Source organism: Bos taurus, chromosome 25 (genome assembly GCF_002263795.3).
Source record: "Bos taurus isolate L1 Dominette 01449 registration number 42190680 breed Hereford chromosome 25, ARS-UCD2.0, whole genome shotgun sequence".
NCBI lineage: Eukaryota > Metazoa > Chordata > Mammalia > Artiodactyla > Bovidae > Bos > Bos taurus.
The window spans coordinates 26,867,490-26,883,191 of record NC_037352.1 but is presented as its reverse complement, the minus strand read 5'-3'; the positions used below and the strand labels follow the sequence as shown (position 1 = coordinate 26,883,191).

Here is a 15,702-nt window from a genome sequence, read left to right as displayed (position 1 = left end):
ACAGAGCGCAGGCGCCAGGGGCAGCCCCGGATGTGGCGAAATTGTCTTCATTTCCTGTTTCTATTGGTCTCGCTTTGTCCCGCCTCTCGGGTCTCTATGGGTTTCTTTCCGAACTCTCTTCTCTCCGTGATTGGCCAGTAAACAGTTCCCATGGTAACCGATAACACAGGTCTTCTTTCCAGTCCTAAAGACACCGCCTGCCCCAGATTAGCAACTTTGAAAGGAGGCCATGAGGGCGGGGCTTGCATCTTATTACGCACGCGCACTCTCTCCTCACTGATTGGAGAGAGCCTTACACTTTCTCCCCTGCTCCAGGAATTCCCTTAGCAACGGTCACCGTTGAGACGAGAGAGACGCCGCCAGCGGATTGGCTGCCCCGGGCATCTCTGCAACGCAAATTGGCTGGAGCGTCGATAGAGGGCCAGGCCTTGGCAGTGGCTGCCTGAGAACCGGCTGTCCCGGAACCGAGGCAAGACAGATCCTGTGGTGACCCCCAGCACAAAAGAGCGACAAGATGATCCGCCGGAAGTCCAGCCAATTCCAGGGACTAAAAATGCAGTCGGAGCTTGTACAGCATTACGAACTGCGGCGAGAACCCGAAAAAGACCTCAGCTCATTGGATGAATCGGCCACGCGTATGGGAACAGGTGTGCGGACCGAATCCGGGACCGTGGCTTCGGTGGATGTCGATAACGATCCTTCAGCCAACTTGTTCCCGGTAAGGACGGGACAGTGATTCGATCATGGATGTTTAAAAAGGGTTCCCCATCAGGGCGCCACCCGACGTTATGTTTACTAAAATTTAAGAAGTTTCCCCGGGCTGCTTTGGTGAGGAGGCAGAGGTGTGTGACCCCGCTTGTTATATGCTCATGAATAGTACTTACGGATCGCTGAAGCCCAGCCCGGCAGCATTGCTCCTATCTAGTCCTCAAGATTGGAGAAGGCAATGGCACCCCACTCCAGTACTCTTGCCTGGAAAATCCCATGGACGGAGCAGCCTGGTAGGCTGCAGTCCATGGGGTCGCTAGGAGACGGACACGTCTGAGCGACTTCACTTTGACTTTTCACTTTCATGCATTGGAGGAGGAAATGGCAACCCACTCCAGTGTTCCTGCCTGGAGAATCCCATGGACAGAGGAGCCTGGTGGGCTGCCGTCTATGGGGTCGCACAGAGTCGGACACGACTGAAGCGACTTAGCAGCAGCAGCAGCAGCAGTCCTCAAGATGAGAAGGCAACTTAGCACGTCCTTAGGCCGATAGAGATTCGCAACGTGCCAAGAACTAGGGGCCAGAAACAACACAGCCCTGCCTTTCCCAATTCGCTTTCTCTCTGCAGCCGCCGCTGCCCCAGCCCCGGATCTGTATATGGTGAGTATGAAGTCTGGGGGGAAAGTTACCCTTCACACTTGTATTATTCCTTTAGGGCTTCCCAACAATCCTGTCAAATAGCACTGGTATCTCCATTTTACAGATGAGGAAACTGAGGCCCAGAGATGCAATTACCCAAGATGACTATAAGCCAGGTCTCCTGCTGTCCCAGTCCAAAGACAGAGTGTGAGAAGAAGGTAGCCAAAGACTGAGAATGTAAATGTATCATTGCCTCTATGGAGCATTGTACAAATGGGGACACCGAGGCTCACAGAGGGAAATTTGCCCAGTTAAACAGCACGGGAGAGGCAGAAACTGGAACTCAAGTTTCCTAACTCTAGGTTTTATAAATGAAGAGGATTCTTAGAGTTCATTTAAGCCATTTACAGATGGAGAAAGTGAGGCCCAGAGAGGGAAGTGACCTACTTAAAGTGACATAGCAAGTTAGTGGAAGGGCCAGACCTCTAACTCAGCTTGCTTGGTTCCCAGTCCAATGCACTCACCACCACAGTCATATCATCAAACTAATGCATGATGGACACCAACACGTTTTCCTCTCTTTTCCTATGACAGGAAGTACCTGGACATCCATTCCATGCACATGCTGGAGAAGACAGCCAGCACTGAGGAGATGAGGGAGTATGGGGGGGAGGGGAGTAGGGAGGGGAAGAGCTAGCTTTGGGGGACAGCTGAGGGGGAGGTGGGCTGGGAAGGCATGAGGAATGCCTGGCTCCAAAGCCTGTTGTGCACTAGTGTGGAGCAGGGAAGGGAGACTCTAGTTGTCACTGATTCCTTCCTCTCTCCCTCCCAAGGGTGCTGGCCGAGCTGTTGGGACTAGGTTCTCCTGAGAAGAGCCTGCGGGATGCCATCACTCTGGACCTCTTCTCCCATGCACTCATCTTCTGCCGCCAGCAGGGCTTCTCCCTGGAGCAGACCTCAACAGCTTGTGCCCTGCTCCAAGATCTTCACAAGGCCTGTATTGGTAAGAGGAGGGGGCTCCCCGAGGGCCTGAGTCCAGGGCAGAGGAGGAGGAGGCTGGCACAAGTGATCAGGGGAACTAACAGCAGGATTACCACCTGGAATCTTTGTTCTGTCATCACTAACAGAAGTTATCACACACAAGTTACTTCACCTTTGAAATCCTCTATCTCCTTATCTATAATCAGGCTACAACACTAAGTTATTCAACTGTTCCGAGAAATGTTATGTGTAATATGTGTAAATATATACACAGTGCTTAATAAAACAGCTCTTTATTCCTGAAACCCATTTTCTACAGAATGCTTAATGAGAGCTAAATTATGTATTTCTCGCTTTCCTGTCACTTCCACTGGAATATACACTTCTTAAGGGCAGGACCTTGTCTGTCTTGTTTAGTGCCTAGAACAGTGCAGAATGGGTACTCAATATTTGTTGCCTAGATCTGTCTACTTCTAAAGCTCATGATCAGTAAGTAGCTGTTGAGTGAGTAAAATGTGATTATCAGGGAGGGGACTCAATGTCACATCTTGCTTTCCCTCCCAGAAACACCCTTGGGCAATGTGGAGGAATGTTACCGCTACTTCACCAGTGTTCTTTTTTGCCATGGAGTCAGGGTCAGTTTCACTCTCCCCATCCCCCCACCGCCTTAAGGTCCAGCCCAGCCTCCCACCCTCTCTCACACTCATTACCCTTATCTTCCTCTGAAGGCCCCAATGGGCTCTTCCTGCTCCTGGACTGCCAGGCACTTGGAGAAAAGGTGATGGTTTCGGGAGGGGGTCAGTCCTCTAACTCCCAATCATATCCACAGCGCCCCCCTTTCAGTATCAACCTCTTTAAGGAGGAACAGCTGCTGGCCCTGGCGGATTATGTGGTGAATACCTACTTCCGCCACTTCAAGCTCTACAAATATGTCTTCACACCCCAGGTACTGGGCCAGGGGCTACAAGAGGCCGCCCCTCGTCTCTCCTCTTTCCCCAGTGCAGTTGATTTCCTTCCTCTTCCCAGGTGCGGCTGGATCTCTCTTTGACTTACATGGGGCTAAAGCCACCCAGCCTCTGGTCAGAGGATGAGACAGGTAAGGGAGAATGCTGGGGCAAGAGCTGGACTGCACTGGGGCTGGGGCTGATGCCTCCTTCTGCTTCTGGCTTACAGAGAAAGAAAAGGGAGGAGAGGTGGAACAGCAGGCAGTCATCGCACAGGAGGTGGAACCGGAAACAGTGGTCCAGCCAAAGCCAGAGCCAAGTGAGGACCTGGAGGGGTTGGGGCTCCCTGTGACTTTGGGCAGGTGTGAAATCAAGGGTTCAGGACTTCAGATTTTTCATTTTAGTCATGGTGTCCTTTCTCCAAATGATTCCTTATGGAGAATGCATGTTCCAAGATGGAACAAAATAAAAGCACAGCTGCTGGGGGGTGAGGCAGGAGCTCCAGAAAAGGATTATAAAACCAACGACAGTAACAGCCAGCACACATCTGGCAATACTATGTGCTAGGCAGGCCTTGTTTTAAGCATTTTATATACATATATTGCCTGTGCCAAGTGGCCTGTGGAATCTGAATTCCCCAACCAGGAATTGAACCTGTGGCCCAAGTGGAAGCATGGAATCCTAATCACTGGACCACCAAGGAATTCCTGCATTTTACACATATTAACCCATTTACTCCTCTCTCAATCCTAGTTAAGTGTTATCACTGGATTTTACACAGGAGGAAATGTTCAGTCACCTGCCTGAGGTCACACAGCTGCTAAAGGAGCAATTGGGAAATGCAGCGTACATAAAACCTCTGCCCATCTTTCTCTTCTAGAAGGGCTGGCTGACATTTCCTGAATTGAAGAAACACTGCCACCTGGGTCACTCCTGGGGTAGTCCCCCTTGAAGGTCGTGCATGCCTGGCTAGGGGTCGGTCCCTCAGCCCCATGGCCTCTCCCCTGACCCGCCCCTTCTTCCCCGCCCCTGCAGGCCAGGTCTCCATCCTCCGAGCCTACATCAAGAACCAGATGAACAAGGAGCTGCGGCAGCTCCAACAACTGGTGGAGGAGCGGCTCAAAGCCAGTGAGGAAAGGCTCAGCAGCAAGCTGACCACCCTCGAGCGGCCCCTCCAGCTACCTCCAGGCAAAGGCAAGAACAAGACCAAGTGACTCCCTGTGTTTTCCCCAATAAAGGCCTGGGCCAAAGTGGCCCCACCACGCCCCACCCCACCCCCTCCTGAGCACCTTCTGAGCTTCCCTGCTGAAGCCAGACACCAGACACAGGGGACTGGCTCTCTGGCGTGTAGCAGGTTTTATTGCATACGTGGTGCAGGCAGCACAGATAAGGCCAGGCGTGGCACCCTGGGTGGCTCTCTTCCACCCCAGCTCTGATCTCAAAGCCCTGGCTGGCGGGGGTAGGCATACCACACTGGCCTCTATGATAGTATGATTGGTGGCGGGCCTGGCCAATGGTGGCCTGTGGCCAGAGCCCAGAGGGGCTGGAATGATAAAGAAACTTCTCCTGGAGAGTTCTGCATCCTCCGGGATGACGTGCTAGCCCAGCACTAGCATGGCCTCATCCTCAGCGATAGTAGCCGAGTCCCCTTCCTCTTCAGGGCCCATCATGGGAAAAGGCCCCGGGGGCCGGTGCTGGAAGAGGGCTGCCCGGTTCTGCTGCTCACCCTTCTTCACCCAGTGTCCGTAGAGCCGGAAGGCACAGTTGTCGATCAGGCGCCGCACTGGCCGCAGCGCGTAAGGGTCCCTCAATAGCGCACTCTTGGTCAGTGGCCGGATACGGTGGGCGCTTAAGGCTACCCGTCCAGCGGCCAGCACGGTCCACACTGCCACCTAGGAAGGGGGATGGTGTGAGCTCCACTGGAACAGTCACCATAAGAAAAATCCTGGGAAGAGGAGGAGGCCTAGACCCTGACACGCTCAGGCTTACCCGAAACCGCTGGCGAGGGGTGAGGTTCCAGGCTTGGCTGCCTTCACAGCGCTCAAAGAATGGGTGCTGTAGGGCCTGCTCAGCTGTCAGGCGCTCCACAGGATCCACTTGTAGCAGCCTGGAGATCTAGGGAAAACCCCAGAGCATGAGGAGCAGCTCTTGGGCCTCTCTCCTTGCCCACTCACAACCCCAGCTCACCAGGTCTTTCACAGTGTCTGAACGGTCGTCCCACTCGGGTGAACTAAACTGGTACTGGCCCTCCATGATCATACGTAACATCAGGATCTGGCGTCGGTGCCAGAATGGTGGGGAGCCCGCCAGGAGTGTGAACAAGATCACCCCGCAGGCCCAGCTGGGAAAGAGGAGTGGGGGAGGGGGGACCAGGTGATAAGCAAAGGTGTTGAAGAACAGTACACAAAGGAGGAGGGAAGGGCGGGGAACGGGAAACTCACAGATCGACCTCCTTGCCGTAGCCTGGGTGAGTTTCATCCATGGAGCACTTAAGGATCTCTGGTGCTAGATACCCTGGAGTCCCACACAACTCTGGGGAGAGAGGCCTGAAATGGATGGGGTGTCACCAGCCCCCTCAAGGACCCTTCACACCAGACCTCTGCTGGAGCCTCACCACCACCAGGGCCACAAGTGTTTCCATCCTGCACCTGCCAGCCTTCTGCCAAGTCTCAGTGTTAGAGCCTCACTCTAATGAACAAGTACCTACCAAGGCTCCTGGTGGCCTTCCTGGGAAAACCTGGTGTTTGGGTTGACTTCAAAGCACTATCCAACTGTATCATTTGCCTCCTCCACCAGCCCTCACCTCACACAACTTATTACCATGTTTTATATACATACACACATAGAAAACAGAAATTAAATCTTTTCTGCATTCCTTTCTGCCCAAATCTAATCCTCCTCCTAGAATCTCTACTGCGGTTAGTGGAACCACCACTCAACCCAGGGGAGTGTGTAGGAATATGGGATTTCTTAAGATACATTCTGGGTATGTCCTTTGTTGAAAACCCTTCTCTGGCTTTCCATCATGGCCTCAGGGTCAAGTCTAGATTCCTAAAGCATAAAGCCTTCCATGACTTGATCAAAGCCTGTATTTTTACTTTCTTCTACCATTTCTGGCACCAGTTCTTCCACTCTAGCAGTTGCACTCTGTGATCCATGGCACACTTCCAAGAAGTCTTAAGAGGCTTGAACTGAGAAACTGCCTTTCTCTTGGCAAATGCCTTCCTAGATAAACTATTTACTGAACACCTACTGTGTGCCAAGCACCATACTAGACACAATGGCAAATCCAACGTGCCCTTAGTAAGCTCACCATCTACCAGGAAGCACACAAACAGTGTAAGACATGTATCATGAAGTGGGGGAGAGCTAGGAGCAAAAAGCAGCGGCTCTACCCTGACCTGGAGCTTTCAAGTAAAAAAACTGAATTATCCAAGCCAAGGGAGATGGTGGAGTGGGGAGGGGCAAAAATGATTCAGAATGGAGAAGTGTGTGTGGCAGCCCAAAGGGAGAAAAATACCTGCATGTGGAAGATGTGTAAGTCCACAGAGTAAGAGCGTGAGCTCTGGAGTCACACTGCCCAAGTTCAAATCACACATGACCTTGGGCGTGTCACTTCACCTCATTAAGCCCATTTATAAAATAGAGACACAGATACTATTTCAGAGTTGTTAAGAGGATCTAGAGAAACAAGCCATATAAAGACTCCATGTGCTGCCTGATTCAGAGCAAGTGCCCAGGGAAGGTGGTGGTGGTTCAGTTGCTCAGTCGAGTCCGACTCTGTGATCCCATGGACTGAAGCACACTAGGCTTCCCTGTCCGTCACAATCTCCCAGAGCTTGCTCAAACTCATGAAGGTTAACCAGTGAAGGTTAGCTGTTAAGCCCAGGGCAGAGGCACTGAAAGACAGGAAGTGGCCTATTAAAGGCTCTGGGGAGTCCCGCAGTTGAATTTTGTCTAGTTTGCCACTTGCGTTAGAAATGGTTGTCACAACAAATGTGTTAACGTGAGGGGACCCTGAGTCCCAAGGCATCAAGTGAGCAGCGCTGTCGGCCCACATCAGGCCCCTCATGGCACTTGAGCAGCACACCGTGGCCCTGCCTCCGCCAGACCTCAAAGGTGCAGCTGAGCCCTTCTGTCACTGCGTGCGTGCTAAGTCACTTCAGTCGTGTTCCACTCTTTGCAACCCTATGGACTGCAGCCCACCAGGCTCCTCTGTCCATGGATTCTCCAGGCAAGAATACTGGAGTAGGTTGCCATGCCTTTCTCCAGGGGATCTTCCCAACCCAGGGATCAAACCCATGCCTCCTGCATTGGCAGGTGGGTTCTTCACCACTGGAGTCACCTGGGAAGCCCCGCTGTCCCTCGCTCCCTCTCTTTTTCTTCCTATGACAAGCCCAGCCTCCCCAGGCCCAGATCCGAGCCCCTTCCTCTGTGGGTCCCTACATCTGAATCGGTGCTCCTTCCTCCTGGCTCTCCAGCATGGCCCCCTGCCTGCTGTGTGCCATGATCTGTTCACTCCATCCTCCCCAGGGCAGGGAACCCACTTTCATTTGCACACAAGGCTTTGCACCCAGCAGGTAGCTGGCAAGCGCTCACTGACTTTCCGTGGGACCCAGTTCTCAGACCCAGCCAACCAGTCCCAAGCCTGAGCCTCCATCCCTCCCAAGCCCCTCAGAGCACCAGGTCCCCTCACCTCGAAGCTTCTCGCCTGGTTCCAGGTGGCAAGAGAACCCAAAATCTGAAAGTCGGATCTGCATATTGTCATCTAGGAGAATATTCTCGGGCTTCAGGTCTCGGTGTACAATATTGTTGTTGTGGAGAAAACTCACTGCTTCCAGCAGAGACCTCATGATGGACCTGGGGGAGGTGCAGGCTGCTCTGCTTCTCCCCGCCCCGCCCCACCCCCTGCTCATCCCGGGGGGCTACAGGCTCAGCCATTACCTGGTTTCTTTTTCTGAGAGGGCCACCTTCTCTGTGAGATAGTCAAACAGCTCTCCCTTCCGCATCCTAAGGGACAGGAGGGGTTGGGAGATGGGTGCGCCTCACAGTGGAGGCTGAAAAAATAAGCCAGTGCTCACAACAAATACCATGGAAGAGGTCAGTCAAGGAAGATCCCTCTGTAAGCAAATGAAAGGGCCTCGAGACAAAGCACTCCAAGAGTGAACCAGATGTCAGGGCCAGTTTGCTCCAAGGTGCCAGCAGTCATAATCTCTGCATTGTGGGATGTCCCTGGCAGTTCAGCAGTTCAGAAACTGTGCTTCCAGTGTGATGGCTGCAGGTCTGATCCCTGGTCAGGGAACCAAAACCTCACAAGCCGCATAGCGTGGCCACATTTTTTTAAAAAAGCAAGAATAAATGATCATTTACAGGAAGTCCCTGTTATCTGACAATATATTTAAAAAAAAAAAAAAAAAGTCTTTTGAAGTGATCCTGTTTAGACCATGGGCCAAAATTTCACAGTTAATAGTAGCAAGAAAGTTGAATAGGACTTTACTTTGAATTTTGCTTACTTTATGTTCTCTTTAAAAACTGAGGTTATAATTGCAACTCTGTATCAATCCTTGAAATAAAGAACACATCAGGTTCTGCAACACTGTTGCATGGTGGTGAAGCAGACACTTCCTACTTGCCCTCCACTTTTGCAGAGGTCATTTCTGTCTGAAGACTTAGTAAATTTCTCCCAAGTGCCTCTCTTAAACATCTGGTATCCAAACCATTCTCTTTTGAACTTCCTTTGTAACTGGTTTGTATGATAGCACCAAAGTATTTGACATTCAGATTCAGACCAATCAGAAAAAGAATCGATGGGCAGAGAGATTCCAGTGGAGAGTGTTAAACATTGGAAGATGGGTGAGGGGAAAGTCTGTTTATACGTGGTCAGCTCATGAATGAACACCTTCCTCTTAAAACAGGGTCTCATGAAGACCCTTTATATTTAGCTGGTCACTAAGACTCTTGAAGAACTTGTCTCAATCAGGGCACCTAGGAAAAAGGGCCCATGCCCTGGGCTGGCAGGTCTGAGCCGGAGCAGAGGAAGGTGTGGGCAGGGTGGTCTTCAGCCCACTGAGCTGTAAGGCTGGGGAAGTGCAAGGAGGAGAGGAAGAGGATTTCGGTCAGGGAAGGGGGATACTCACAGGTCAAACACCAGGAACATGAAGCTAGAAGACTCGTAGGAATCGATGAGAGTGACTGGGGAAAGAGGCAGAGAGGCAGAGAGCCAGAGATGGAAAGGAGCAGCTGCATACCAGAGGGCCTCTTCCACCCTGAGGCAGCAGGGGGCTGTTCCTGGGAAGGAAGGAGAACCGGAGGAGGCAGGAGGGGCCCAAAGGCTGGCCACACTTTGATGAGGTGCAGCGGAGCCAGGAGCAAGGGAGCAGAGTGTGGAGGCAGTGCTGGGGCAGGTGGGCGGTGGGCTGGGCTAACAGGAGTGGGGAAAGCAGCCTCACTGATGTGGGGGTGGCCGGCGACCTGGCGAAGGATGTGTGTCTCCCGCCGCGTGGCCTCTCGCACCTCCTCCAGCTGCTCAGGACTCAACCGCTCGGCTGTCACCTCCATGATCTTCACTGCAAACTCCTGGCCAGTAGCCCGATGAACACAGCGGCGGACCACAGAGCTCACTCCTCTGCCAGAGTCGGACAACACATGAGTCAGGGCCTCCTGCCTTCTCGTTTCCACAGAGTGGAGCCTTGGCAGCCTCACATCTTCTGCGCCAGACTCCGGAGACCCAGCTAGACAAGGTGACTTCCTGAGGAGCTCACCTTGGCCTACTGGAGCTTCACAGCAGCCTCAGTCAGAGACCTAGGCACCCAGCAAGGAGCAACATAGAGCTCACAGGGCAGGGGGGCAGGGGTCCTGGGTTCCAGGCTCTGCCACTCCCTCTGGAGGTCAGCCCAGACACTGAGCCCTCAAACCTGTCCCATGCCCCTGAACCCCACAAGGAGAAGGCAGGAAGAAGTGACCTAAGGCCCCCTCCAGATTTTACGCACTTCCATGGTTACCCCATCTAAATTCCAAAGTTCCCCTACAATACCTCAGGTGAAATAAACCTTGGGCCACTGACTGGAAGACCAAAGCTGAGAAGCAGATCTTGGGTTTAGGCCCCAAACTTGCCACTAATTAACCTCTAAGTGACCCCCTGACATAAGGTCTCTGGGCTCCCACTTCATCAGCTCTGAAATGTAGCCAACAACATCCTTAAGGGATGCTGAAAGGCATTAATGAAGTACAGACAGGAAAGCCCATTTGGCTTTGTAAAGACAAAGCCTTAGGAGACTTTTTTGGTGGTCCAGTGGTTAAGAATCCACCTGCTACAGCTGGGGACACAGGTTCGATCCCTGCTCTGAGAGGATCCCTCATGCCATGGGGCAACTAAGCCCAGGAGTCACAACCACTGAGCCCATGCTCCAGAGGCTGTGCTCTGCCACAAGAGAAAGTCTGGGTGCAGCAATGAAGACCCAGTGCAGTCAAAAAAAAAATAGACAAAGTCCTAGGGAATTCAATGGTGGTCCAGTGGTTAGGACTCCACACGTCCACTGCAAGGGACTCAGGTTCCATCCCTGGTCAGGGTACTAAGATCCTGGAAACCGGATAGCACAACCCAAAGAAAAGAAAAGAGACGAAGTCCTAGACAGGGATTTCCCGGCTTGGGCTCTGTCACCAACTCTGTATGACCCTACAAGTACTTCAGGCTAAGGTGCAAATCTCTCCAGAATCTGTCTTCATACCACATTTCACATTCTGGTTCCCTGGATGCCCTTCACATAACCTCATTTCTGTGTTCCCAGGGCCTCCTTGCATTTATGGAACTCTTTTGCTTGAAATGCCTCTCACCTACCTCTCCGCTTCAATCAATGGACACAAACTATTGGTCCTCCAGCCTAACACAGATACATTACACTGTGACAAGGGCACCGTTCTCTACAAATCTGAATTCACATTTCTTAGGCGGTTGAGAACCCTCCAGCTGCCACAAGGCTCAATCACTTTCTACTCTTTTACTCTTGGCCACTTCACAGTTTTAATTTCCTGCCCAAACAGTAAGGGCATTGGAGTTTCAGGTCCTTGGTCTAGTTATTTTCATCTTTCAATGAACCTCTGAGAATTTGTGAAAAGCTGCAGAGCTCTGCCACACATACCCAACATTTTTATAATTTCAGGGGGTGGGTCAAAGATCCTTTGAAGCCATTCATCGAAGAATCCCTGCTTTAAGACTCAAAGTAAATGCAATGTCAACCAATTCTTCATTTATTCTCCAGGAAGAAGGGACCACTCCCTTCTCTGGTATCCTACAGTATTTTACCTATAGGAGCATTCCCTTTTAATTAAGCTTTCCTATTATATGTCATGACCACCAACTTGGAAAACTTGAGTCTTTGGACTCAAACTCCAAACTTTTCCTACTGATACAGCCTAGTACCTTGTTCTCTGAAAGTGAGAGTGTTAGTCACTCAGTTATGTTCAACTCCTTGCAACCCCATGGACTGCAGCCCTCCAGGCTCCTGTCCATGGAATTCTCCAGGCAAGAATCCTGGTGTGGGTAGCCACTTCCTTCTCCAGAGGGTCTTCCTGACTCAGGGATTGAAGCTGGGTCTCCTGCATTACAGGCAGATTCCTTACCATCTGAACCACCAGGGAAGCCCTGTCCACCCCTTAAATGTAAAGACTTCCCATCCCATCCTTGGTCCTCCTGTTCTCAGGCTACATACACTCTCAGTAATCTTATCCACTTCCATGACTTCAACATTCATGCCCAGAAGCTACCCTCCCCTCCTTTTCTTTGGCTACATCACACAGCTTGTGGTATCTCAGTTCCTCAACCAGGGATCTAGCCTGGGCCATGGTAGTGAAAGTCCAGAATCGTAACCACTAGACCACCAAGGAAGCTCCCCCCACCCCTGCCCCATGTCTCCCTAAATCAGGCCGACATGTCTTACTGAATGAATTGCTTCCTGAGGTCCTAGAGACATCCCTCTGTCCTCATGACCTTGTGAGTATAGTCTTAACCACTGAACCGCCAGGCGGGTAGTCCCTCTTCCAACTTTTCCCACTCTTAACACACTCTGGCCGCTATAATCTTCTATCTATTGCTTTAATTGGCTCTTTGCTGTGCTGAGCCTTTGCACTACCCTTCCCTCTGCCTGGAATATATCCTGCCTCAGTGTATTATCTGTTCATTCTCATCCTTCAAGTCTCAGCTCCATTAATTACTCTTGTTCTATCACCTTATTTATTTTATCCCTAGCACTTACACTGAAATTTAACTTGTTTTCATGTTTATTGTCTCTCTCCACTACTCGAATATAAACTCCAGGAGAACAGAAATCTTATCAGATGTAGGATGTGGGTCTCACATCTCCAGTGCACCCAGCACATTGTACATGCTTTGGAAACCCTGATGAATGAACGTATTAGTCACTGCCTCTACAGGTGAAGCTTTCCTTCTATGTGATGCCTGCTGAACTCCTAGTCATCCTTCAAGACCCAAATATCACTCCTTCTGGGAAGCTGTGGTTTTCTGAGACCCAACAGCACTTTTTACACAGCTTAATGCTACCTGAATGTTCCTGTCTCTTTCCATCACTTTACTTGGAGTACCTCCAGGGCATATATAGTCCATGGGGTTGCAAAAAGTCGGACAGGACTAAGCGACTTTCAGTTTCACTTTCCAGGGCATAAACATCTCTTCTAACCTCCCCATGTTTACCTTTGTGTCTGGCAAACAGTCGGCGCTTGAATTATGTTTGTTGAATACATACATGAATGACTGGTGAAAAAATAGGGGCTGACTCAGAAAAAGAGTCTAGTCACAAAATGTTTCTCCACTCACACAGGGAAATGTGTTGGAGAAGGAAATGGTAACCCACTCCAGTATTCTTGCCTGGAGAATCCCATGGACAGAGGAGCCTGGCAGGCTATAGTCCATGGGGTCGCAAGAGTCGGACACGACTTAGTGACTAAAGCAACCAAGCAAGCATGGGAAATGTGTATCCTGGCTAGGACCTGACCTTTCTGGACCTCTGTTTCCCTAGACGTGGCCTTACCTGCCAATGACGTCTTTAGGATCGTACTTCTGATAAAATTCTTTGGCTGCAGCCCAGTCGGGCAGCTCATCCTCTGGCCCCACGTCCAATGTCATTCTGAAAGAGGTGGGGACCTGTGAGGAGGAAACGGAGGGCAGTGAGGGCAAGGAGGCCCACAGGCTCTGAGAGGACGCACATCGCGGCTCGCGGAGGCGCAGCCCTTGTGGCTGGGGAGCCAGGATCCTGGGGGATGGGGACGGGGTGGGGGAAGGATCGGGACAGGGGAGACCCCAAGAAAGGGCCTTAGGGATTGGGATGGGATGGCAAGGCAGGGAGGGGGACAGGGGAGGGGAAGGGAAAAGGTACGGAGGAAGAGGGGAAGGGGCACCAGGACGGGCGGCTGTTGCTGCGCAGGCGCATTTGGGCGGGTGCTGGGAAGGGGCGCAGGGTCTCGCGCGGGCTCACCAGCGGGGGCGGAGAGAGAAGCCAGAGTCGATCAGAGGCCGCCCTGTCGCGGGGTTCGCCCCTAGCCTCTTTCCTTACCCACAGGCTGTGCCGGCGAAGACCTCAGGCCCCACCCCCATTCTGTCCGCCAATGGCCAGAGTCACCCAAAGACTGAGGTTCAAAAATCCTTCGGATTGGAAACTGGTAGTCCAATAGGAAGCCGAGAATCCCGAGGCTGGCCCGGGAGTTCGAGCTCTGAGTTACCTGAGGCTGCGACGCTAGGGCGGGGCTTCAGATACGGCCAATCAGGGCACGGTATCTGCTGGGACCAGCAGAGGGCGGAGCTTGTTCAGCAACAGGGCTAGAGGCCTGAAAACAGACCCGGAAGTTAGGTTTACCGGTAAGTGTCACCTCCTGGTACTTGGTACGTTGCCCTCCTTGGCCTTACGATTCCCACCCGGACTTGGGCATGGTCTCTTCAGTCGCTCAAAATCACTGTCTGAACTTGGGTGTTAAAAATATTAGCAGCCTGGTCCAAAGCGCCTGCTTTGAGGGGCTGACTCAAGCCCTTAAAATGTTAGGCGCACGCAGCCTGGTGCTGAACTTGGCTAATTTTATGAGCCACGGCCTTTCAGCCAGAAAAGGCTTTCTCATTCTGTGGATGCTCTGACTCGGATACCTCCAAATCTCTTGTTGTTCAGGGTCTCAGTCGTGTCTGACTCTTTGCGATCCCATGGACTGCAGTACACTAGGCTTCCCTGTCCTTCACCATCTCCCCGAGTTTGCTCAAACTCATCTCTTCAGTTGGTGATTCCAAAACCCTAGTGCTATCTGGAAGACCATTTTTTTCCAGTTTCCCACCACCCCGCCCCCAAAGTCTTGAGGAATATCACCCTTAAAAAATATATTTTTTTATTTGATTGCGCTAGATCCTAGTTGTGGCACGTCGGATCCTTGGTCTTTGCAGCATGCGAGATCTTTGTTCTGGGGCATGTGGGATCTAGTTACCTGACCAGGGATTGAAGTTGAGCCCCCTGCATTGGGAGTATGAAGCCTTAGCCACTGGATCACCAAGGAAGTCCCTCGCTCTCTGTTCTAAGCTTACCAGGTTATCACTCTGCCAGGAGCGACTTGCTCCACAAGTTTTCTTAGGGCAGCTCAACCCTAGCATTCACTTACTTATTCAACAAATATTTGTTGAGCATCTAAGCCATAGACTAACAGCAACAGAAAAAAATTAGGTCCCTACTCTTGTGGAGGTTATATTCCAGATAGAGGCAGAGAACTAACTCATTTAATTTTTTAACAGCTATCTTATTAAGAGAAATATAACTTTCAGATTGCAACCAAATGAAGAGAAAAACGAATCCAAGTAACTTTTTAATGGAGTACTTTGACCTTATACCATTTAAAGACAGAATAACTCAAAGAAATCTTGTATTTTACTTGGTAGATTTGCTTGGTAGTATAATGGGACAATTATTTTGAATAAAGTGAATAAACACATTGATGTAGTTGGCAGTCTAGGTTCTTACTGTGGAAATATTTGGAATGGGGAGAGAACCTTATGACTGAAATTGGAGGTATGATTTTAAGAATGAATAGATAACATTAGCTATTTTCTTGCTCTAATCTGTGAAAGGGCCAAGGACCAATAGAGCCTGTCCAGTAGTGAGCACAGCTAGTGTCTAAATACTGATTTCAAAGCAACAGTCCTCAATAAAAGGAACCAGGGCTCCTTGGGAGAAATGGCCAATTCCCACGCTAAAGCAGAGAAAGTACAAGATGAGCCTGGAATAATTTGTGCCAGAAAGTAAGTGAAGAAAGATGGGAACTTAAACACAAGAACCAGGTTAAAATCAGGGACAAAAAGGGTAATGACACTGAGAGAGCTATGAGGGAGCCTTCTCACATGCTAGAAATGTTCTATTCACCTGATTACACAGGCGTGTTCATGTAAAAA

The 15,702-nt window shown here is 50.9% G+C and overlaps 2 protein-coding genes across 4 annotated transcripts; one reads left to right on the top strand and one right to left on the bottom strand.

Moving 5' to 3' along the window:
- Positions 1-77: 77 nt before the first annotated feature.
- Positions 78-6,351, top strand: CFAP119 (cilia and flagella associated protein 119). Of its 2 annotated transcripts, NM_001195631.1 has the most exons (9): positions 441-718; positions 1,337-1,368; positions 1,942-2,007; positions 2,181-2,350; positions 2,893-2,963; positions 3,158-3,274; positions 3,355-3,424; positions 3,502-3,591; positions 4,308-6,351. In NM_001195631.1, the coding sequence occupies exons 1-9, from the start codon at positions 515-517 to the stop codon at positions 4,484-4,486; spliced, it is 999 nt and encodes a 332-aa protein (NP_001182560.1). In that variant the 5' UTR covers positions 441-514; the 3' UTR covers positions 4,487-6,351. The 2 variants fall into 2 exon arrangements, with proteins under 2 accessions (XP_005225020.1, NP_001182560.1); XM_005224963.5 differs by lacking the exon at positions 3,158-3,274 and having other exon boundaries at positions 78-718; positions 4,308-4,541.
- On the bottom strand, positions 4,610-13,867 carry PHKG2 (phosphorylase kinase catalytic subunit gamma 2). 2 transcript variants are annotated; one of them, XM_059881273.1, is made up of 10 exons: positions 13,683-13,716; positions 13,316-13,428; positions 9,722-9,897; positions 9,410-9,464; positions 8,217-8,282; positions 7,969-8,132; positions 5,714-5,804; positions 5,460-5,613; positions 5,262-5,387; positions 4,610-5,164 (listed from the first exon to the last, which is right to left on the bottom strand). In XM_059881273.1, the coding sequence occupies exons 2-10, from the start codon at positions 13,408-13,410 to the stop codon at positions 4,871-4,873; spliced, it is 1,221 nt and encodes a 406-aa protein (XP_059737256.1). In that variant the 5' UTR covers positions 13,411-13,428; positions 13,683-13,716; the 3' UTR covers positions 4,610-4,870. The 2 variants fall into 2 exon arrangements, with proteins under 2 accessions (XP_059737256.1, NP_001039593.1); NM_001046128.1 differs by lacking the exon at positions 13,683-13,716 and adding an exon at positions 13,760-13,867 and having other exon boundaries at positions 4,614-5,164.
- Between the last annotated feature and the right edge of the window lie 1,835 nt (positions 13,868-15,702).

Excerpts from the sequence above, each read along its gene's own strand:
- CFAP119 (NM_001195631.1), top strand. The coding sequence starts at position 515 with ATGATCCGCCGGAAGTCCAGCCAATTCCAGGGACTAAAAATGCAGTCG. Across the intron at positions 719-1,336 it reads CTTCAGCCAACTTGTTCCCG|CCGCCGCTGCCCCAGCCCCG; the intron begins GTAAGGACGGGA and ends TTCTCTCTGCAG. Across the intron at positions 1,369-1,941 it reads CAGCCCCGGATCTGTATATG|GAAGTACCTGGACATCCATT; the intron begins GTGAGTATGAAG and ends TTCCTATGACAG.
- PHKG2 (NM_001046128.1), bottom strand. The coding sequence starts at position 13,410 with ATGACATTGGACGTGGGGCCAGAGGATGAGCTGCCCGACTGGGCTGCA. Across the intron at positions 5,805-7,968 it reads ACCAGGCGAGAAGCTTCGAG|AGTTGTGTGGGACTCCAGGG; the intron begins GTGAGGGGACCT and ends CTCTCTCCCCAG. Across the intron at positions 5,614-5,713 it reads TACGGCAAGGAGGTCGATCT|CTGGGCCTGCGGGGTGATCT; the intron begins GTGAGTTTCCCG and ends CCTCTTTCCCAG.